This window comes from Empidonax traillii, unplaced genomic scaffold, assembly GCF_003031625.1.
Source record: "Empidonax traillii isolate 1590-97213 ecotype Southwest subspecies unplaced genomic scaffold, ASM303162v1 scaffold143:size1492093, whole genome shotgun sequence".
Lineage (NCBI taxonomy): Eukaryota > Metazoa > Chordata > Aves > Passeriformes > Tyrannidae > Empidonax > Empidonax traillii.
This window is the reverse complement of record NW_020955336.1, coordinates 1,109,868-1,132,045: the sequence shown is the minus strand read 5'-3', so window position 1 is coordinate 1,132,045 and position 22,178 is coordinate 1,109,868. Positions and strand designations below refer to the sequence as shown.

The window sequence follows — 22,178 nt, the reverse complement described above, 5'->3', positions numbered from 1 at the left end:
TGAGCTAAAACAAGCAAACAAACGAACAAACAACCTCCCAGTCAAATAAATACATCCATTAATTTGATAGAACTGGAAGCAAATACACGACAAATCCCAAATCATGCAGAAAGACACGAGGCTGTGAACACTGCTGAAAATGACTGGTGGTGGGGGTTTTTCTTAGATGCTTTCCTTGTTCTTTTACATTATAAAGAAATTGCAAACCAAGGTTACTAACTCAGTTCATATTTAAGTAGCGCCCATTAAGCCCTGAAGCTCACACCCTCTGAATAACTATGCTATGCACTTGCTTAGCCCTTTACCCCTTCAAGGGGCTTTGCAGAAACTAATTAATTAGCTCTTCCAGCAGAAACGTGCTGCACTGAAGGGCAGGAGCTTAGTGCTGCTGTTCAGCGGGATTGGGGCTCAGCTGCTGGGGGGCTGAGCTAACACAGGAGCCGTTGTCACATCTCTTGACACACAAAACTGTGTTGAGCCACTCTAGCAAATACATACAGGGACCTTCCCTGAGACCCTCCAAAGCTTTTCGGGGCCTCTCCTCCTTCTCCTGATGAGATCCCTGGCTCCTGAGGAGGAGGGCACCCCAGAGCTCTGCCTGTCCCCACCTTCAATCAAGCACTGCTTTGGGGAAGGGCTGAGCTCCTTCCCCCCCACCCCCCACCCCCCGCTCAGCAGGATACATCTCCAAAAGAGAGTTTATTTACATTCTCTGGCAAAATTGTATCTTCTGAAAATTGTCAGTGTGCAGTTGTGAAGGTGCATCACTGTCTCCACGTGTATACACACCCGTACCTGGAATGGGGAGATGGGAGGAAACATCCCCTTGGAAACACAGTAAGACACCCAGCTAGATGCAAGTATTATTCTGGAAAACTAGGGAGCTCAGGTATGTCAGGGACTCTTTTTAATTTGACAGAGCAAACCCAAGGTACAGCTCCTAATGTTAAAAATAGACAAGAAAGAATAAAAGGGCTGTGATAGCAGGGGGGTTGTTAGTATTTTTACATGCCTCATTATGGAGAAGCCAAAACAAGTGCAAACTGCTTTTCCCCTTCCCAGACCCCGGCCTATGGAGTGTGACCCACCTTCTCACAGGTCCTGGCTGTTCTTCATCCTGCCAGGGCCCTGGCTTACCTACCCACAAGTGATTACGCCCCTGGACTTCCCACACCTTTTGGTTCCTCCAGAGGAATAAGAAATGCTCATCCCTGTAATAAAAAATAGTCTCCTAGGTAAAGAAATTAAATAGGAGAAATGGTTTAAATCAGACAGTATTTGTAAACAAAAAAAGCAGTATAAAACTTTTTGCTTTAATTGGTAAAAAATTAGTTACAAAAATACAGATGCAAAAAAAATAGCTTAGAGAGCATCATGAGATTTTACATACAACCCAGGATGGTCTGGGCTCAAAGGACCAGAGACTCTGGGGCTCATGCCCTCCACTCCTAAACCCTCATGGTTTCTACTGTCACAGCAGCAGCCGGCTGTGCCAAGATTGAACCAGCAAGTGCAAAAAAACACCCAAGTGAGTGTTTCCCCACTTCCTCAGGTGCTGCAACCCCAGCCCTGCAGCAACAGAAACAGGCAGCTGGCAGGAAATGCTTCTGGTAAGCCTGGTGCCCCCGTGGGCTGTCCTACTGCCCCTGCAGCAGCAGCCCTGCACCCAGCCAGCCAGGGCCAAGGACAGCACATGGGCAGGAGGGCTGCAGATCACCCTCCCTGCAGAGCATGGATGATGACTGGCCTTGCTGCCTCATTCATGCTGACAAGGTGTTTTGTGTCAGGGGGTCAGGATGTGGTGTCAGTACACGTATACACACATGCTATAAAAAGGAAGTGTTGGTGCATGGCCAAGCCAGGACAAAAGCTGCATTTATTCACAGAAGGGATGTTTTTCTCACAAAGGTAAAACTTAACACAAGCAATTCTGTGGCCTTGAGAATTGAGAAGCTAAGAAGAAACAGGCTGTGTGGGATGTGCAGGGATGGGGTACAGGATGCTGAGCCCCAGGTCCCAATGTTTGGGGAGTCAGGCACCCACCCTGCTGTGAAAGCAAATCTTTCTGAATAAACCAAGCATTTGCTACATTATAGATCAGGTTTGTTATCAGGTGACATCTGGTAACGTCTCACAGAGTGTGAGAATACCCAGGGCTGCCTTCCTGAATGAAGTAACTCCTGGGATGCCACATAAGGAAAGTTTGAGTACCCCCTCGAATGCTCCCTCCAAGCCCCCTATGCCATCTTTGTGAAGTTTAGCTCTTCTCACTCCTGCCACCACTTTGGCACAGGCAAGGGGCTAACCCTCATCAGCCTGTCACCACCCACACAGCTTATCAGATTTTCTTCTTCCTATATGACTCTTCTGGGCCATGAGCTGTGTCTCAAGCTGCAGCTTTCTGGCTGCAAAGCAGCAGGTAAGGCTTCCTGCAGGGCTGTGGGGGTTACCAGCTGCTAACCTGCCAGGTGAGAGATAGCTTGAGCAATGGCAGGGGCATCAGCCAATCCTTAACACGAAGGCTGGATGGGGGTGTGTGAAAGAAAAGCTGAGAATTACTCAGCTGGTACCAGCCTTGTAATTATTTCCTATCCCGGGAGTTCACTCCTGAAGTTGGTAGAGTCAGCTGGTACCCAGGAGGCTGAGCTGGGGCCAGGGAGGTTTGGTGTACTCGGTAAAGGAGGTGAGAGATGTCAACAGAATTTCCAGATGTCCAGTGCTACTTTTAGAGATGGATTTTCTCTATGATGGAATACTGCATGTAGCACTGTCCAGTGTTATATATGACCTCTCTCCACTAAATGTCTTTGGAGCAGGTGAACCTTCAACTGCACTCCTACCCCTGCCTACACTATGGTGAGTTGCACAGGATATTGCACACAATATTGCCTTGATAGGCCATCACTTACCATAGACATCAAACTCATCTGCCAGATCCCCTGTGCCTCTTCCCCACTCACCACAACTCTCACCCAGCCACAAACCCCATCACTGCCCAGCACTCTGCCAGGAACGATGACCTGGTACAGACAGTGTCACCCCAGCCCCAAGGATTCCAACACAACAGGTCTTTGGAGCAGCCTTCCCCAGCACAACCATGGCTCCCCTTCCTGCACGCTCTAATGGTGCTCTTGGCCCCACATCCCACTGGGGGTGGCATCTGTTCACTGAGGCTGTGCCCTCAGCCCATTCTCCTGAACACAGCTAATGACTGCAAGTGCTCTTCTCCAGGCCCCAAGCACAACTAAATCATCCCCTGCTTTTTTACCCCAGCTTTTTTCCAGCACTATCCATCCTGGTGGGACACGTGGTCCCCCTCCAGACCCTGCTGCAGGTGGGACATGGCAGGGACAATGTACCAAACTGAGGCCAGTCTGGAGGTGTAGCCCTGGTGCCCCCAGGCCATCCAGCAGTGAGTAATCCCCAGGAGACTGTGGCTGAGGTGCCTCTGTGCCGGGAGCCAGACTGCCCGCCCAGGCACCGCCTGCACCCTCCGGACCCGGCACATCCAGTCACCACGCTGGCACGTCCTGCTGCTCTCACATTCCTCTCCCGCTGTAACATTTTGGTAGCAAAGCAAACCACCCCTGGTGACTCAGGGGTGCTTGGGATTGACAGCTATTGAGAAGCATCCAGATTTAAACCTTTTGAAGGAGAGCTTTACCTCTCATTTTTAAACCTCAAACCTTGAGCCAGAACTGACCTTCTGAAAAAAGCTGGACAAACCCCTCTTTATTCAGAATGACTAAAGCCCCTGTAAAACAGCCTCTCCTCGGAGAGTGTTTGCTCACAGCAAGGTGGGTCTGGAGCCTGACCAGAGGGAGGGAATGCAGGGTGTACAGGATGCCTTGTGGTTTCACATCAGGGCCAACCCACTCCCCATGCTGGCAGCAGTGGCTGCCCCCACCTTACCCTTCTTGCTCCCAAACCCACGCTTTGCTCCTCACTCCACAAACCCCACATCACTGCACGTGCTGAAAACAGAGCTGCTGTCATAAAACCAGCCCCAGCAAACCCACAGACAGCTGGAAATGCTGGATGGGGCAGGACCCCTGGAGCACCCTGTCCATTCCTCTGACACCTGCTCACCAGCACTCCCAGGGCCAGGCACCTATGCTCTCACACCCAGCCAGTAGACACCCCAGAGGAAGGGCAAGCAGTCACTTAACTAAGGGCAAATCCAGCCTGGATGCTCTCCAGCTTGGAAAGGAGAGGGGATCAAGTAGTCCTGCTATGACCCACACATGCAGCAGACTAAGCAGTGCTCAGGAGCACCTGCTCAGCTCTCCTCCCCCTCTCCCACAGCAAATCCATCCCTGCAAAAGGCTCATCTGCGTTAAGGAGGCCATTCATTAACCAGTCACGGCCTAGGTTGGACTTGGGTCTGCCCCAGTGCTGCCCAGGCCCCCTGGTTAGTCCTGTCAGGTTGTGAGTTGGTGTCCACAGCATCACCCCAAACTGCGAGAGGCAGAAGGAACCAGCCTGGGCAGGTGCTCGTGTCTCTGGGGACATGCAGTATCCTACCTGCAGCACGGGGCTCCTCAGGCCAGCTGAGACAGCTCCTGCTTTCCAACTGCCACGCAGGGAGGACTCTGCTGTCAGGAGAAACACAGGGGACACCCACAGCAGCGTTTTGGGCTGCTTGCCCCAGCACTTGACCTCCAAAGAAGCAACACAGCTCCATCTCACCGGGCTTTCCCCTCCAGTCCTGAGCAGGGAAGAGGCAGAGCTGTCCCAGCACAAGGCAGCCTTGCTGGCAGGGAAGGCTGTGCCCTGACCAGAGTCCAGAGAAAATGCACTTGGACAGAGATGAGGCAGAACAAAAACTTGGAGGAATTAGAGGAACGATCACAGAGCTCTTCAGCTGTAACAGCAAACTGGAATGAGTTACTTTCTTGTGTGAATCTTCTTGACTCTGCTCCCTTTTCTCTGGGCTTCTCCCTTTTTTCCTATGAAGTGCTTAAGCTGAAATACTACCAGCTTTCATGGCAAAAACTTATTTTAAAATGTATTATCAACCAGAAAGAAAGGGAATGAAAGGTTTACAGAAAATACCTTTTTTCTCTCAACATTTTTGCTTTCAATTAAAGAAAGCACTTTTTTCCTATCAAAATCAGTTTCACAAGGCTCTTTCAATTGGTCCTAATCAGTAGTACTGGGGTTTTTTTATTACCTTGGCAGAACCTCTTTTTTAAAAGCTTAACCAAAGACATCCCTGCTATCCAACAGTCACTCCTCTCACGCTGCCTTGGCTGGGCAGCCCAGCCCAGCCCAGCCCAGCCCAACTGCCCTCCATCTCCTCTGCTGTCGCCGCGGGGCAGCCAAGACCATTCAGCACCTCGAGAATGACGGTCCTTGGCCAAAGCCCTGCGTTGGATCCCCCAGAGGGAGCAGGCTGGGGGCAAGGAAGTGACACCCCTGCTTGCAGCCCTGGGGACGCGGTCAAACTCCCTTGTCCCGTGGCCACCGGCTGCCCCGAAGCCCTCCCTGTTGGGGCCGGGGCCGCTGACCATTTCTCTGCTGGTTATTAGATTGTTCACGGCTCTCAGGTTTGTTTGAATAAGCCCCTTTGTTCGGCGGCGCTTTCCCACGTCCCTCCGTTCGCTCGGCAGTCGCGTGTCCCGAGTCAAAGATTAGCCCTGGCCGCCAATCCCCAAAGAAAGTTTTCTTCGGAGCAAAGACATCTGCGTTGGAGGGAACCTGCCAACATCTGCCACACTTTCCCCCTTTTCAAGAGCCTTTCTTTCCCTCTTAAAAAGTGCAGGAACAGATGTTAAAAGTTGTTTTCTTTCTCCGGGTTGTGAAACGTAGACAAATAGCAAAAAAGAAAACTCTAAGCAGCGCTCACCCCTTTCTCTTTCCTTTTTTTTTTTTTTTTTTTCCCTTGGAAAGCCCAGGAAAAAAAAAGAAGGAGGCTTTGTTTACAAAGGAGAATCCCCTTTTCAGTGAAACCTGGCAGTGGCAGTGCAAAAGGGAAGCAGGAATTTGCAGAAAGCTCCCTGTAATGCTCATTTGCATTGGCCTGTTGGGTACCTACAATCCCCAGCACAGATGTCGGCCTTCCCCAAAGCCAGGGCAGCTCTCCCGCCCGCACTCCCCGCCTCCAAAATAAAGGCTTTTGCCGTGACTGAGAGGTGTAAAATAACTGTTTACAGCACAAGCTGCTCTTCTTTTTCACTGTGGTGCTGTCTTACAAATGAACCTTGAAATGAGCTCACCCGGAGCAGATGCCCGTGGGCAAGCCAGGGGGCTCGCCCTGCGTGGGCTGGGCACAGGCTGTGGCTGGGCACCGGGGGCCACCATGCTGCTCGTGCCCTCCCCTCCCACCCAGCTGTCCCCTGGGCCCAGAGCCTTGCCACCAGCTTGCATCATGGTCTCATGGAGCTTCCCACTGACCCCAGACCTCAGCAGCAGCCCATAGGATAAAGGAAGCAGAAGCAGCAAGTGAAGGCCAAGAAGGGAAGGAAGAGAGAAGAGGGAGGAAAGAGCCACTGCAGAGACCAGAAAGACCTTTCATTGCAGCACTGGGGACACATGGCCAGACTCTGGGACCACTAATAGGGGGGGCATACAGCCCATTATAGCCATACCCATGCAAGGAGGGGTGCCAACAGGCACAGGACATGCTTTTAGGGATTTTTCGGTAATTTTGCATTTCCTGACAACTCTGCCATGCTCAGCTGGGCTGGAAAAATCTTGGAAAACCAAAAGAGTCTTCACTGGTGGCCCACTAGGGCTGGCTGATGTGAGAGGCTCCCACACAGGGCAGTGGGACCTCCTTTCTCTGTCTTTGCAGAGGAAACACCTGAGATAAGGGGCCCATCCCTGCTCCCTTTATCTGGCACAAAGGACAAGTTATTAACCTCACCCTCCCAGCTCTCCTCTCCCTGCACAACAACCACACCAGCTCGTCCCAGGCCTCTGCCAAGTAGTGCACTTATAAAACCAGGTAACTGCACCCCAGCTCTGCATCTGACCGACAAACAGCCTCTGCCTGTCAGATTCCACGTCTGGGGACGTGTTTCCATGATGAGCCCGGGCAGCAGGGTGTGCAGACATGCTGCACGTTTGCATTTACAGACAAGCAAACACACACACACCCACGCTGTGGTTGAGCAAGGGACGTGAAGTCCTTGCTTTTATCACTGGGGTACATCCCACCCTCGCCTTGAGTGGGTGAGGGCTCTGCAGCCACAGCACCACACTGGGAGCTGGAAAATCCCACCAGCAAATTGGGAGGGCTGGCGGTGCTTCTGAGCCCCTGAGGCCCCTTCCTCTCCACTTCAATAAGGTGACACATTCGACACCAACCCGAAGGGCTTCACCTGCCGGACTCAACAGCACACTGCCAAATCCTGCTCATTAGCAAAGCAACCACCAGAAAGCAAATGTACGGTCATGAAAAGCACCTTTATACTCTCCCCCAAACTGGGCAGAAGTGAGGAAGTACAGAAGTGCGTTCTCACTCTGCGCCAAACCTCCTCCAAAGGCCTCTCTGCTCCTGCACCAGCATTCCAGAGGAGAGAACAGACAAGCCCCCTTCAGCACGGTGGGGGGAAAAATCAAAGTGAAAATCCCACAGGACTAACTCACTTCTGGGTTAGTTCACATCTGCAACAGCCTGTCAGTTTAATATTAAATTCTACACGGCAGCCAAAAACTAGAAGAGTTACATATTTCCTATATCTGCCCATGTGCAACAGAGAATTCAGGTTCCCAAGAGGTAAATAAAGTTCCCGTGTTTGCCCTAGAGGAGTTCTGTGATGGAAACAACCAGCTGTCAACAGTTTTTAATCGATCATCGTTTCCTTGTAATAATAATCCCTGGGAGCGGGAACTCCTAGCTCAAGTACTCTATTATTAAATTAAGAGGCTGTTTCAAAGATGTGAAATGGATGGGGTCAGGTTAGCAGGTAAAACCAGGCATCACTTCAAGGAGATAGAGTGGAAAAAGATGAGGAGAAGGCATTTTCCCAGGTGTAACTCAACCGCTTCCCGGCTATTGTTTCCCTCCCTGGGAATCTGTGCAAATTGAACGAGGAGCCGTGCAAGCTGCTCAGAGCGCGCCCATTTTCCTTCCCTTCTTCCCTAACAAAAGATCCCTCCAAAGCCCAGCGTCGGAGGCCGGACATCTGTCGCCGTTTGGGGGGGCTGGCGTGCTCATTGAAAAGAAGCAGTGACCTGTCAGCTTTGATTGATGGCCACAAACCTCCGGGCTCGACCCCTCGTGTGGGAAAAGAAGTCCCGCCAAGGACAGTTCCCTTTCACATGCTAATTCGGGGTTATAAATACAGCAGAGGAGCGGCGGAGCAGCAAAGAGCCCAACTGGAAACGGAGCGACCCACTGCCCGAGTGCCTCCTTCCCACCCCGTGCCTGGATTAGAATGACCGCCACAGCCACCCCGGGCAGCACCCACAAGCTCGCCAGCACCAAGGAGGAGAGGAAGGTACGTGCACCCTGCGCTGCTGCTGCAGCAGCACCAGGCATGGGAATGATGGGTGCTGGGGCTACGGGTTCTGTTTCCAGGAAAGAAGAGGGGGACAGTTGTTTTCCTCATATTATAAGGCTGTGTTCTATGAAATTAACCCACGTGGCTGCTTTTTTTCCTGCTTCCTTTCTCTGCTTCTCTCTGTTTTGTTTGGGTGAACCCTGCATAAAATGAGTGAAAGTGGGAGAATTGAGAGCTGATGCGAACTAAGGGACAGGCCATGGCTGAAGATGGTACAAATCCATCTTCATCTTGTCCCTGCTGAGCCCTGTGTCACCCCACGCTGGCTTCACACAGGCGATGGGACTCTCTGACCTCACTGAACTGCAGCAGGGAGAGGAAGAAAAAAAATACCAACTGCAATTTTCCTGCTCCTTTTCTTTGGCAGTTAAGGAAACCCCTCATTGAGCGGAAGCGAAGGGAAAGGATTAATAACTGCTTAGACCAGCTGAAGGAGACAGTTGTGGGAGCATTTCACCTGGATGTAAGTGCTCATTTTTATGCTGCTTTTTGTCCTTTTGTTAGTGGGAAATTGGGGGGTGGGGAGGGTGTCTCATATTGTGAGAAACTGGGCATGGCTGCAAACCCTTCATTGCCTCTAACTGCTGCTCTCTTTCCTTATCAGCAGTCTAAACTGGAAAAAGCAGACATCCTCGAAATGACGGTGAAGCACCTCCAGAACATCCAGAGCAGCAAGATGATGGGTGAGTGCTCGTGCCGGGCAGGAGGGTAGCAGCAGGTTTGATTCGCTGCCAGACTGGCAAAAGCATCGTTCAAAGCAGCCAAGGCCCGCGCTGCTGCCTGGGTTCGGCTTTCTCCACTAGATGGGGAGATGGAGCTGGGCACTGCTTAATTCGGGCAAGGTGCTTTTTCCTTCCCGGGCCTATTTCTGCTTTTTGGCGTAGTTTTGCCTCTGCAGTAAACAGCAGAGCGCTGGGGCTCACGCCCTGCTCGCCTTCTCCCTGCAAACGAGTTATCTTCTAGTAAAGTCCAGTGTCTTCAGACTGAGTCCCCCAGAAACCCCCCAGGAAATCTGGTGAAGGTTCAGCTCTTACCTCTCACCAAGTCCCCTTTGTCTCCTCTCCAATACAGCTGACTCCAAAGTGGGTCTGGAAGCCCAGCAGAGGTACAGCACTGGGTACATTCAGTGCATGCACGAGGTGCACAACCTCCTTCTCACCTGCGAGTGGATGGACAAGAGCCTTGGGGCGCGCCTGCTGAACCACCTGCTGAAATCCTTGCCCAGGTCTGGTGAAGACAGCTGCAAGGCAGCACTGAGATCTTCCAGCCCATCTCAACAGCCTCTCTTGACACCAAAAGGTCCCCTGAGCCCTAAGGGGAGCACTCGGGGCACAAACCTGGCCCAGGAGCGCCTTTACCCTGCGGAGAACAAGCAGGCTTCCAAAAATTCCTTCCAGGGGCCGTTGATGTCAGTTTTCAACCAGGTTGATGCTGCACCTCCCAGACAGGTTCTGCAGCCAAATTTTTCCCATAACAACCCTAGAATGGGGTCATTAGATATGTGGAGACCATGGTAAAGCGTGTTTTCAATTTTTATCCTAACCTTAGACACTCTTACGTATGTATCTTATAGATATGTTTCTTTAAAACACTTGTGGAGCAAGTCTGTTCCTGTAGGTGTACTAAAGACCAGGGTACTTCAAGCCGAAGTAAACCTATGTGTAGCCTGCATTGTAGAAGGCTGCTATTATTTTTTATTTATTTAATACATCTAAATTATTGTATAGAATCCTCTCATGATCTTTAGCTTATATTAATTATAGAGTTTTCTTGTCTTATGTTCTAAAATAATTAACCTCCTATTAATAAAAATACAAGATGACAGGCATTGACCCTTTCTGGCATTAAAGTTACCTCTCAGATCTCACATAAACCACTGAGATCACTTTGCTGGAATAAGGGGGTAAGCAGATCTCTTCTGCTTTTTATTTTTATTATTACCTCTGTGCAGCTGTAGGAGACTCCAGTGTTGATTCCTGTAAAAATGCTGCACTGGTTAGGAAAAAAAAAAAGAGAAAGGGAGAGACTTGGTCTGGACTTTTTATGCTGTTTAGAAACTCTCTCTCGGTTGCTCACTCTGGCTGTGCTGCTCCCAGCCACCTAGACCCTGACATCGCTCTTAAACTAAGGAGCTATGTGTTTGTATATGTATAAATATGTAACATATAGTTATATTTAGGGATTTGTTTTTGCTTGTTTCCTTAACTGAAAGATCTAAATAAACTTTTGGAAGATCACGACTGATACTTTTCCCTGCCTTGTCCTGTATGCCCTGAATAAACAGTACTCGAGCATCTGCGTTTGTTTTCTTCTTTCACAAACATTTTTTCCCCGATGCAGTTGAAAGAGCTGGTTTGGGTTTTGCTCCTGATGCTCTGTAGGAAAGCAGTGTGCACCACACACACACAGAGCATCACCTGGATCACAGCAACAATTAAAAAGTCATGAAAGAAACGGGGAGTTGGGTTTATCAGCCTGGATTTTACTTATAAGTGAATCACAAAGATCATCTAAAGGGCAGAAGGTAAAATTTCCTGCAAATTGGACCACAGAGACTGGGACAAATCTGCTCACTTGCTGGCAACATTTGGTCCCCTGTTTTTCATCTCAAAGACAGTTAAAAGCTCCTCGCAGTTAAAATAAAAGAACAGGGAGCTCTTAAACAAACACCACGCATACTAATGAATGGACCCGCAGTTCAGAGGGGCTCATTATGCAGCGAGATCTATTTGATGAGGTGCCTAAGGAGTGAAAACCGGCACCTCTGGGTTTAGCATCTTTTTCTGTGAAGCTTTCCTTTTTATCCAGCCCCCTTGAAGAGCCATTAGGAGCAATGGCATAAGGGTGGTAGGAGAAACAACTGGCCTACACATAGCTGCAAGGAGGCAAGGCAGGTTTCTTCAACCATGGGGTCAGAAGTCAGGTAAAGGCATAGAACTGTACAGATCTTACCTTAATCTCAGTTCCTATCCTCTGCCTGAAAGCTTGGACTTCCCCCTTTGCTGATGGGAACCTCCAGAATGGCCCTCAATGTGGAAAATACACAATATCCCATTGCAAAGATCCAGAGGGTTGGGAGCTGGAGCCACCCCAAGCAAACCACTGGAGAAAAGGGCACAGAACACTCACAGGTGGAGAAAACTGTCAGGCAGAGCAAACCACAAAATCCTGGAAGACAAAAGACATTAAAGACCTTCCCAGTTTATTATGACACATGTTGCTGAGTTTAGATAAAAATTGTACCCCATAAAATCCCCCACAGCTGTACTCACCAGAGGAAACTCCATTGAACACCAGTGGGAGTGACAAGAGGAGCAGCTCCCTGCCCAGGATAAGATCTGAAGTGTTCTCTTACTTCTAGATGGTGTCAATAATGCACCTCATGACACTTGTGGCCACCTTATTGTTATGCTGGGAGAGGCTGTGATGAAAATATTTTACTTCAGTTTGACAGCATCAACTTAAAAACATACATTCCCTCTAAAAGCTGTAAATCCCCAGTGACTATAATTATCAGCTATGGTTACCGTGCTGAAAAGAGATCAGTGGAAAATATCTACTTCTCACCATTTCTGCTTGTTTATTTTGTGTCTGAAAATACTTTGTGGTTAGTGAGTTTTATTATTTCCTGTTTCTAATCAGTAGGGGCTTTTTTCTGCTGTGGGTGTGGAGGGAAGGGTCACATCGCAGCTAGTGAGAGAGTTTTAAAAATAGAAAAGTAGGACTGCAGTAGTTGGCCAACAATCTCCAGTACAAGACACTCATTTTTCACTGCCTTCGTTTCAAACCAAGGGTGACCTTTTCTATGATCTCCTTGTCACGTATCCAACTAGTGCTGTGGGAATCCATTGCAAGTCACTCGTTTTTCAGCAAAAAAAAGTATCCCTTCAGAAGGGCACAGGATTACTCATAGCACTTCAAATACATGAATTTCAGCTCCTACTTATGTTTGACAGAGGAACTCCATATTTACCTCCAACCCACCTGGTTTTACCGAAACTGGGATTGTACAGGAGCAATAATGCTTCGCCCTCCAATATGGGCACCTCTTCACTGACAACCCAAGAATACATTGGCAGCTGCTACCATATTCTCCCAAAAAGATGGAACAGAGCAGCTGCTCCAGCCAGCTGGTTGCTGAGGAGCAGAGAGCACTGTCCCCGTAAGCTGTCGTTTGAAGCTGCCCCATCACAGTTCTGGACACAGCAGCAGAACCCAGACAGATGCAGTTTGCACATCTGCAGCAGGTGCCAGTGGCTGTGTCTCTTGGCTGCCCAAGGTCCCCCCAGCACCCAGAGGAGGCACTTTTAAGGCTGCTCCACCATTCTCACCTGGGACTGCACGCCCAAGGCACAGGGGTTTGGAGGCACAGACAGCAGGGATACTGCACACCCAGGTGTTTCAGGGCTGAAAACAGTCAACAAAAGCACCCAGACAAGATTCCTTAGCATGGCCAGACAGACTTGTTTGCCAGAAGCAGTCACAAGATACACCACATCTCCCCCAGCACGCACAGGGCTGGGACAGCCTGGTGCGGATCTGGGCTTTGTTTGTCCCTTGCCAAAGTACTGCTGCAGACACGTCACAGAATCACAGAATACTCCGAGTTCAAAGGGACACAGAGAATCGAGTCCCACGCAGGGATCAAACCCATAACTTTGTGTTTGGGAAAGGCTGGATCCAAAGCTCAGGACCCTCTCATGCCTTTAATACAAAGCAAGTACTGATTCATATACCAACACAAGCCCAGGTGGACAAAATACCCACGTGCACAGCAGTTCCCTTTATATAAACTTCACTCCCAGACCTGCTCTTATGGAAGCCGAGGAAAAGCTCAGTTATTTTTCAGAAGACAGGAACAAATCCTTTCCCGTTAGGAAAGCACAGAGGTTCATGAGTATGTAAGAGAACTTAGGGCTCTGCCAGGCTGCCTATTCCTAGGCACACACAACCCTCAGGGCCTCTGAGCATCCCTGCCTTTTCCCTTACTCCTCATCCCATCCTGAGGGTCCCACAGCCACCCCCAGTTACAAGGCCAAAATGCTTTAGGGATTTAGGAGTGGTGCTGAGTCCCTGTGGATCACTACCTGAAAGGGCTGAGCACAGTGATTAAAAAGGGAACACAAGCTAAATTTTCAGTTAACCTCTTTGTTGGGTGCTCACTTTGGCAAAAAGGAGACTCCAGGTTGGCGGTGTGACCTCTCCAGAAGCCATGGAGGGGCTCCTAATCCTCTGCACTCTCAAGAAGAGATCTTTTAAAATCTTACGCAAAAGCAATTCTGGGGCAAAATGTTTTCAAAGTGACTTGAACCCCACTGCCATGGCTGTGAGTGCTTGCAGATCGCTAGCAAGTATTCCTCTTGGGAGGAAAGTGAAAACAAACCCACCAGCAGCAGAACACCAAAGACTTCACTTTCCCTTTAGATATACCATTATCCCACAGCTTCCAGCATATATATTCCTGTCTTAGGAGAGACACGCTCATATTTCATCTCATGAGGAGTAATGTTGTGTTGAGAACCTAACCCAAAGTCTGCCACATTTTTCAGAGCTTTCACATACTCATGAATAACACAGCAGAAGCTGAACTAGCCCTGGATCTGTCCTGCACTGCTGACATATTTCATTTATAAGTCACAGCCCTGGTGAGAATGTGGCTTGCTGCCTAAGGCATCACCACAGACCTACCAGAGCCTGGGAACTTGATTTGCTCTGAGACTCTCCTATGGTTCCTGCATTAGTTGTCATAAATCCTACCACACATTTGGATTTAAAAAACATGTTGGAGCATTTACATCTAGTTTGGTATGGCTAATGCCACCGAGCAAATAGTCTTCTTCAATCAATCCCACATCTGCTGCCACGGAAAGGTTGGGTTCTCTAGCACCAGCTTAAAGGGGCTCATCTTTGGGGATGGAGGACTGTCCCTTTTGCTCTGCCAAACAGCAAACACCCTTGAGGAGAGCTGGGAATGATGCCTCCTCTCCAGGGTCCCTTCCTGAGGAGGCCAGGGGAAATGGCAGCGCAGAAGTCTGTGGTTTTTGGAAAGCTGCTGAGCAGGAAACAACTTTGCTAAGGTAAGAGTAAGAATGGAGAAACCACTGCCAAGCTGGCCTTTCCTTCACTAGGAGCTTCCCAAAAGTCCCTCCTCTCTCTCCATCTGACCCTGCCCAGGCCCCCTCATCCTTGAGTGTGCCCACACAGCAGGACTTGCTGTAGGGCAACTTCTCACTCAAATTGGCATAATCCTGTACAATCCCTGAAATTGGCAGCCCCAGCAACCCCTCCCCATGATCTCACCATCTCCCACTGCTCAAGCAGTTTCTTTCTACCTCCTATGGACTGAGAAGGGAGAAAGAGAGAAATAATCATTTCCACACAGTTCAGAAAAGCTAGGCAGGACAGTGAAGTAAGCCAGGAGAGCTATGGCTGAGCTCCTTGGGACAGAGTATCCCCATGTAAGAGCTGGGACTTTCCTGGGTCCCTCTGGGACTGTGGGAAGAACTGCTCAGGAGCAGCCACATAACCTCAAACCTCTCTGTCACCTGCCCTACCCTCATTAGCCTACATGGGTAATAAAGTACAAAGCAAAGCACCCTAAGATATGCACTCTTCCCACTGGAGAGGCTGTGAGAACAAGCAGTCCACATGGGATAGCAATCACCTCACCTCAAGCACTCCTCAGAAGTGCTGAGGTACCACTTTGATAGGTGTGATAGGTGAACTGTCCAGCCTTCGAACACAACGGAAGCAATTCCTGGACAGACAGGTTCTCCAAACCAGACATGCTGCTGTCAAAATCCTCTGGGAAAAGGAGACCCGTGCCTCCTGGCATTTCCCATAGTTTGGCACTGGCCTCACAGCAGGAGTCCAAGGCTTTTTCCTACCTTGTCCATAAGAATTCACGAGCAGAGAAAGCTTTCCAACACAGACCCAAGATGGCAGAGGAAAGCCCTGAGCCTGCCAGTACAGTTTATCTCAGCCATGGCCCTGAAGCTCCTTGTCAGTAGTGCTGTGGTTCTTCAGAGCAGGCAGAGTTACAGCAGTGCAGGGTGGGGCAGCAGCTAAGCACAGCCCCATGGGACAGCTTGTTCTAAGCCCAACTCTCACCTCCACCTGCTCCAGCACCTGAATTTTTCCAGTCTCCTGCTTGGGGGTGATGGTTGTATTCATCTCGGAGATCTCTAGATGAAAAGCACCAGCAAGATGCCAGGGATTGCATAGATTAAAGAAATGAGGCAGGACTTAAAAAGCACCTCTCCAACCAACTGTTGTATGAATCATTTCTCCGTTGTATTCCCAACTCCAGCACTTTCCTCTTCCAAGTCCATCTGTACAAACACACCTTTGCTACCATGGAACCTTCCCCCCAGTGCCTGGCCCAGCCTCCCCACTGCTCTCAGCCTTCTCTGAGCTACAATCACAACCAGACTTAGGCCACCCAACAGCCCTCCTACCATTCTGCCCTTGTGTTGGCAATGGTTCAGTCACCCCAGGTGTGCTTCCTGACCCAAACTGCCCATCTTACACCATGCACAGCACCAGTCCTGTCTAAACTCACCATGCTGCATGAGGGGCATGTCCCCCCCAGACCAGGCATTGCTTATCCTCCCACATCTGACATAAAGGCAACATGAAAGCACAAAACTGTGCTTGGAAGGAATAATCTGTGGCTGGGACATGCCTTGCTTTTGCAGAGTGACCCTCTGTTGCTCTCATGAAGAATTTTTTCCAGCCCTGGCCCCTTATCAGCTGGCTGTGAGGTGACGTCCCTATCAGAGTAGCAGCCTCTGCCCCTTCCTGCTGGAAGCAGTGCCTGGCCACTCCAGGCACTAGTGATTCATTCAGGAAGTGTGTGGTTTGAGATGATACCCACAGAGAGACAAGAAGGAGAGGGAAACCTTGGCATTAAGCCTGAAAAGAGCCGTTTTCTGTTTCAGCTGTTCCTCCAAACAGCTGCAGGGAAACTGGCACTGCTCTGAGCACTGACTGGGTGGTTCTGCTGCCATTCCCAGGTTTGCAGTAGCTGAAGGACAGAGGCCAAAGGTGATGAGCTTGGAGGTGCTCCTGGGGGTATTCCCTGGCACAGTGCAGCTCCTGGTCAGGTTGCTCAGCCCGGCAGCTGGGCACACCGAGGCAGGCTGACACTCCCGCCTCCCACCAAAACACTTCCCATAACCTCACCATTGCATGCCACACCCCCATCTTCTCCAATACATGTGCTTTTGCAGCAGCAGAGGGTGGCAAGGGCCTTCCCAAGGGGTTCCAGGGTGGCTGCAATTACTTTCCAGACCAGGAAATCACCAGCCATTCTGGCCATTCTCTCAAACACCTAATGTATGAAAAAGCAGCCAGTGCTCTTCGTGATGGCCCACGCTGATCCTGCTGCAAAGGGGATCAACTCTAACCCCAGCAGGGCAAAGCCTGCCGACACTTCAGCACAGGCCATCCTGCAGTTGGAGATGTGAGACATGAGCGGGGTGACCTGTGGTCCCCGGAGAGCAAAACTTCAACACCCACTTGAGGCCACTACTCACCAAGGGCACGAGGTCACATAAACTCAAGGGCAGTACCTATGCCAGCAAATAACCGTGCGTGACAGAGGAGACCTGTTGGCTGAAAAAGTTGCTTTTGAGGCTCCTACATCTACCATGCATGCTGCTCAAGGATGATACTTCCAGCTAGGCTTCATCACCTGGACCAAACCTCTGGCCACATCTGTCATTCACAGCTGCCCAGAGGAGCAGCTGCTGCTTTCAACCACCACGTCCTCCTCCAGGGCTGCTGCAAGCTCAGAGCAGAACTCCTTGTCTGGTTTCCACCAAGATGACCCCAGTTTATGTGCACAAAAACTGCGCCCCCAATGAACACAGTGCACAGAGAGTGAGGACAATTAGGAAATTTGCTTCGAAACCACACGACTGCTCCAAAACGAAACACCAGTAGAGTTAGAGCCTATGATCTCTCCACTCCTACTGGTTTTGGAGGGAAATATGGCTGCCCCAGATGGAGCCTAAAGTGTTTCCACACGCTTTTGGTTTCACAGCTTCAATCCTAGCCCCTCGGGGGGGATTTTACACACCTTTCACCTTTCATCCAGCAGTCTGTGTCTATATCCAGCTCCTGGCACACAGATCAGAGAGGCCTCGCCCAGCACGCAGACAGCTCTGCTGCCCTGAACCCAGGCCAGGCGCTGCTCCAGCTGCCTGTAGAGAGCCAGCCTGCAGTACTGCTGAGGACTGGGGAGCAAGTCTGAGCAGGAGGGGATCTGCCTGCCGAGGGCACACCCCTCCACCCAAAGGGCCACTGGGCAAACAGTCTCGGGATGCTTTTGGGTAGCACATACCTGTCCTCAGCTGGCCAGGGCCCCACCACCACCAGGAGTTTCTGCTCCACACCACGCACCTCCACAACTGCTTGTGTGGTCAGGGTGGATCCCAAGAGAGGACAGGTAGCTTGAGGCAGGCACTGGGAAAGCACCCATGGGAGAGGAGCAAACATGGGTTTCCCCTCAGACAGACTGCTGCTGGCTTGAGAGGACAGAATTCTCCATGTACATGGGAAATGTTGTTTCACCGGTCAAAGATGAAATGCTGCAAAAAAAAAATGAACAACCAGGAGAGAAGGTTACATGTTTTAGAACAGGAGCAGGTTCACTCCAGCACCAATATGTCTCTGCCATTCCCAAACAGACATCCCAAATCCTTCCACAGCTGGAGTGTGAACCACAGTAAGGTGGACAATATCTGCCTCCTCAAAGGCAAGGTGTCCTTGTCCCAGATGCCTTTCAGACCTTCAACAATACTCTCTTTTCAACCTTGTCACCTCTCCAAAGGGAGGCAAAGGGCTGAGGACAAGCAAAGTCTGGATGCCTTGGGGCCACGAAACACCTGTGGCTGAATTGAGTCCCCAGACACCTGCAATGTGTGTGGTGCTGGGCTGACCCGGTGGGGGTCAGCCACGCCAGGGCCCTGTGCTCACCACTGCTACACGTGAAATATAGCAAATGTATTTTCACATATATCAAATATATGTGAAAACCCCTCTCAATAAATAGGGGAAGGCAATATATGCTCATTTTAAAGGCCACTGCAGTAACTTCTCAACAGTTTCTTTGGCCCACCATTTATATCCACATCTGTGCATGTATATATAGGTGCAAGCACATGTATGTTTGTACATCCCTATGAACATACACATAAAGAAGTATCTGTCACACTACTTGGAAACAGAAAGATAAGGAGGCAGCAAAACATGAGGAGCCTGAAGCCAGCACACAAAACAACTGCTTCTCCCAGAGCCTCCTTACATTTTTCCACAATAAAGTCAACACCACCGAGGGCAGAAAAACCAGCCCAAAGCAACAGTGAAACCCACATAGGTAGAGCAGAGAGAAACAACCACAGACAGGGAAATAAAATGCATAAGGTGGGGTAGCAAATTGCCCTGTATGTGCTGCCAGATTCCTTCTGTGGCATATTTTGGTGCTCCCTGCTTCTCAGGTATTGTGGAGGAATCAGAGCTCAGTTCCTGCTGTGCCCCTCAGACACAGTGCAAAGACAGGGCAAACTTCTCTTTGGGCTTCCAAAGAGTTACTGCACTCACAGGCAGGACAAAACGACTTCAAGATCATGCAGCTTGTTCGCTGTGGAAAAGGGGCCTTGCCTTTTTTGAAGGAACACTGTACAGGTGTGAGAGCAGTAGAACCCCCATTTTCAGCAAAAAGAAGGAAAAAAATGCTAATTGTTTCCATGTTGCCCTCTTTCTCCACCACCCTCAAAGCCATCAGCTCCTCCTTAGTAACCCTCTCTCCCCAGCTCCAAAAAGTTTGCTTTGTCCTGGCCGTTTCTAGAGACAGAGCATGGTGTGTGTACATTGAATGGAGATGCTGCATTCCTGTGGGGGAGATAAGGAGGCAGAGGCAGAAATGCTTTCCCCTGCATGTCTGTGCATGGTCCAGACCAAACAGCAGCAGCACCAACTGGCAGCTCCTCAGCAGACGACTCCCAAACTGTTTGAATGCAAGCCAAGGCGGTAAAAGTGATCACCCAAAAGGCTTTCCTGCAGCCAGCCTGTGCACACCCCCAGGACTCAGCAAGAGCCTGGGGCACGGCACCGTCCGAGGGCTCCCTGCAGCCTGAGGACCCAGCTTTTACAGAGAGTTTGGCTTAGGGTGCTGAAATATCTGACTCTGGGGGGCTCTAAAGAGGAACCCCCAACCTAAAGATGCAATGGAGTGTGGCCAAGTGAACACAAGTCCACACATACAGTTCATGCAGCTCCCTGGTGTATGCTCTGCTCCCCACGCTGGGAGGCCACCACACATTCCTGCTTCTAGATGTGAGCAGGGATGAGCCCTGCCTTACACAACACACTGAGTACTGGCTTAGGGAGCAAACACCCTTATTCATCATATTCCTGAGCCAGCAGCGACTGCAGGGGAGATGCAGTGTATTGGCTGCCAATCAGCTGATATGCATCCAGCTCCTCTCACCTGCTCTTAACCAGTCTTGCTGGTGCAGCTGTACTGGCAAAACTCGCCACCACAGCAAAATCCACCAGTGGAATCCACACATCAGACAAACAAAAGCAGCTTTGTTTACCCAGTGCTTTCATACTCATATAACTGGCAGGGATCTTGCAGTGAAGCAGCATTAACTAAAACCAAACAAAGAAACAAACCTTTGCCACTGATGTGCTGCAATGAGCAGTCATGAAAATCTGAGGTGTCTGATCCGGGGGTCCTCTGCAAAACAGGCACAAAAAACTATTTAATGGCTGGTGAAAAACTCCCATCACTGGGCTGAAACATGGATGGATTTCATCTGTGCTTTGGGTGGGGCAAGCAATGAAAAATGCTGTAGGCAGCTGGAAAGGAAGACAGAGAAGCAGAGGAGAGCTCTTAGTATGAGGTTTTGCCCACTGTTACTCTGAGACTGATGTGTGTGGCCTCTGGCCTGAAGACCCTCTGAGCTGTGGGATTACATGTGCAGGAGTGTTTGGTGTCTAACAGACAAGTTAAAGACAGGAATTTCCCCTGTTTGCACCACTGCTTGAAATACCCATTACGATACAAGGGCATAAGAATCACTTCAGATAGAGAGTAGGAGCCCACCTAACCCATCTCTGATGGCCCTGGAAAAGAGCAAACAGGGCAAGCACAGAGCTGCCACTCCATACCACAGCCTTATTTTGCTTTTTTTTTCATGGTTTCCATTTGCAGATTGCCTGTATACCGAAGTCAGAATTAAGCAGGGCCAAAACAGTGAAGCTTAAGGAGAGTTGAATTTCAGAAAGCTGATGTTGAGGTTCCTATTTTAAGTCCAGTCAGATTTAGAGCTGCCAATCAAAGGGTCACATTTGCCTTCAAAGAGTGTTGTGCTGTGAGGGATTTCCTGATGCTAAGCGCCCTGGCTTAGCTGCCCATTGCTGCAGCGAGCAGAGACCAATCACTCTGATGTATCAAATACCCAGCAGCTCAGTGCTCTTGTCTGGGGGATATAAAAAATATTTGCCCTAATCTCATTTTCCAAATGATGGTGCAGCCTCACAGGGAAGGATGTGCTTCTCCAGAAGATCCTCACCCCAGGGTCCATCACCCGCTCAGGTCGATGCAGTCACGGCCCGATCTCTGCAGCAGCATCTCTCCCTCCACCTCTAGCAAGCCCCCCTCTGAAGACACCTGAAGTGGTGAGGCCCTGTATTTTGTCTCCTTGGTCCCACTCTGTCCAGGGGATTTTTTTGATTAGCCAGCACAGCTAACAGGGAGCAGATGACAGGGGTGAGTCTCCCCAGGGGTGCCCCTGCAAAGCGGGAGTTCTGCCTGGGGCAGCTGCAGCATCAACAGGGCAGCCAGGGCAGAGATCTCCCCCACGCTTCCTCTCTCCTCCCATCACCTTGCCAGAGATTTTACAATTACTTTTATAAGTTTCCCCAAGGGAAGAAAAAGATTAAGGCATGAGTAACAAAACCAAAGGCATGTGGAGTCTGGCTGTGGCACAGGGCCTGGCTCAGGCTCCCACCTGCACTTGGGGGGCTGCTTTGATGCCTACAGCATCTGGGAACACCCATGTGCACTTCTGGGGACCATTTTTTCCAGGAATTTCACCATGCCTTATGCTCCCTCTGTTGCAGATCTGATCCTGGACAGGAGCATATCTCACCTTGGCTCCTCAGGAACTAGAAGCTTTTCTGAGCTCACATCAGCAGTAGCTATTCATAAGGAGGAAAAACATTTTCAGAGTTGATTTTTGGCACCCCATCCCTTCCCTAGTCCAGAGGAATTTAGGATTCTGTTCTGGTTCAAAGTCTGAACAACCAACCCCTTTACCAGAGCCATGGCTGCTCAGCTGCCTACAACAACTCAGCCCGTGGGTGAAACCCACCTCTCTGGGTGGTACCTGTGTTACAGGAACAGGGAGCTGCAAAGAGAGGTGACGTGTCTCAGGAGGAGACACAGCACAGGCAGGCCAGGGGAGGAAAAACTCCATGCTGGTCTCTTTGAAAGACCTCCTTTCACATGCAATTTTGGAAAGACTGACAACCAAAATTGCTTTGGGAGGCCAAAAATAATACACATACATCACACCTGTGAGAAAACTTGGCATAGGAATGGCTGCCATCAATGAAGACTTCTCTGCACAGGTTGTGCTCCACTTAGAAACAGCC

General features: G+C 50.0%; 1 protein-coding gene and 1 long non-coding RNA gene across 2 annotated transcripts in view; one reads left to right on the top strand and one right to left on the bottom strand.

The window, feature by feature from the left end:
- Positions 1–22,178, bottom strand: part of LOC114057705 — a 38,507-nt gene that overhangs the window by 2,221 nt on the left and 14,108 nt on the right. Inside the window, exons 4-7 of the long non-coding RNA XR_003571283.1 lie at positions 17,857–18,103; positions 11,463–11,678; positions 9,848–9,989; positions 1,089–1,231 (exon numbers count right to left, since the gene is read on the bottom strand). This is a non-coding gene — a long non-coding RNA (uncharacterized LOC114057705). The remainder of the gene's footprint in view (positions 1–1,088; positions 1,232–9,847; positions 9,990–11,462; positions 11,679–17,856; positions 18,104–22,178) is intronic.
- Positions 7,626–10,252, top strand: LOC114057704 (transcription cofactor HES-6-like). Its single transcript, XM_027884343.1, has 4 exons — positions 7,626–8,447; positions 8,878–8,973; positions 9,115–9,193; positions 9,582–10,252. The coding sequence occupies exons 1-4, from the start codon at positions 8,385–8,387 to the stop codon at positions 10,025–10,027; spliced, it is 684 nt and encodes a 227-aa protein (XP_027740144.1). The 5' UTR covers positions 7,626–8,384; the 3' UTR covers positions 10,028–10,252.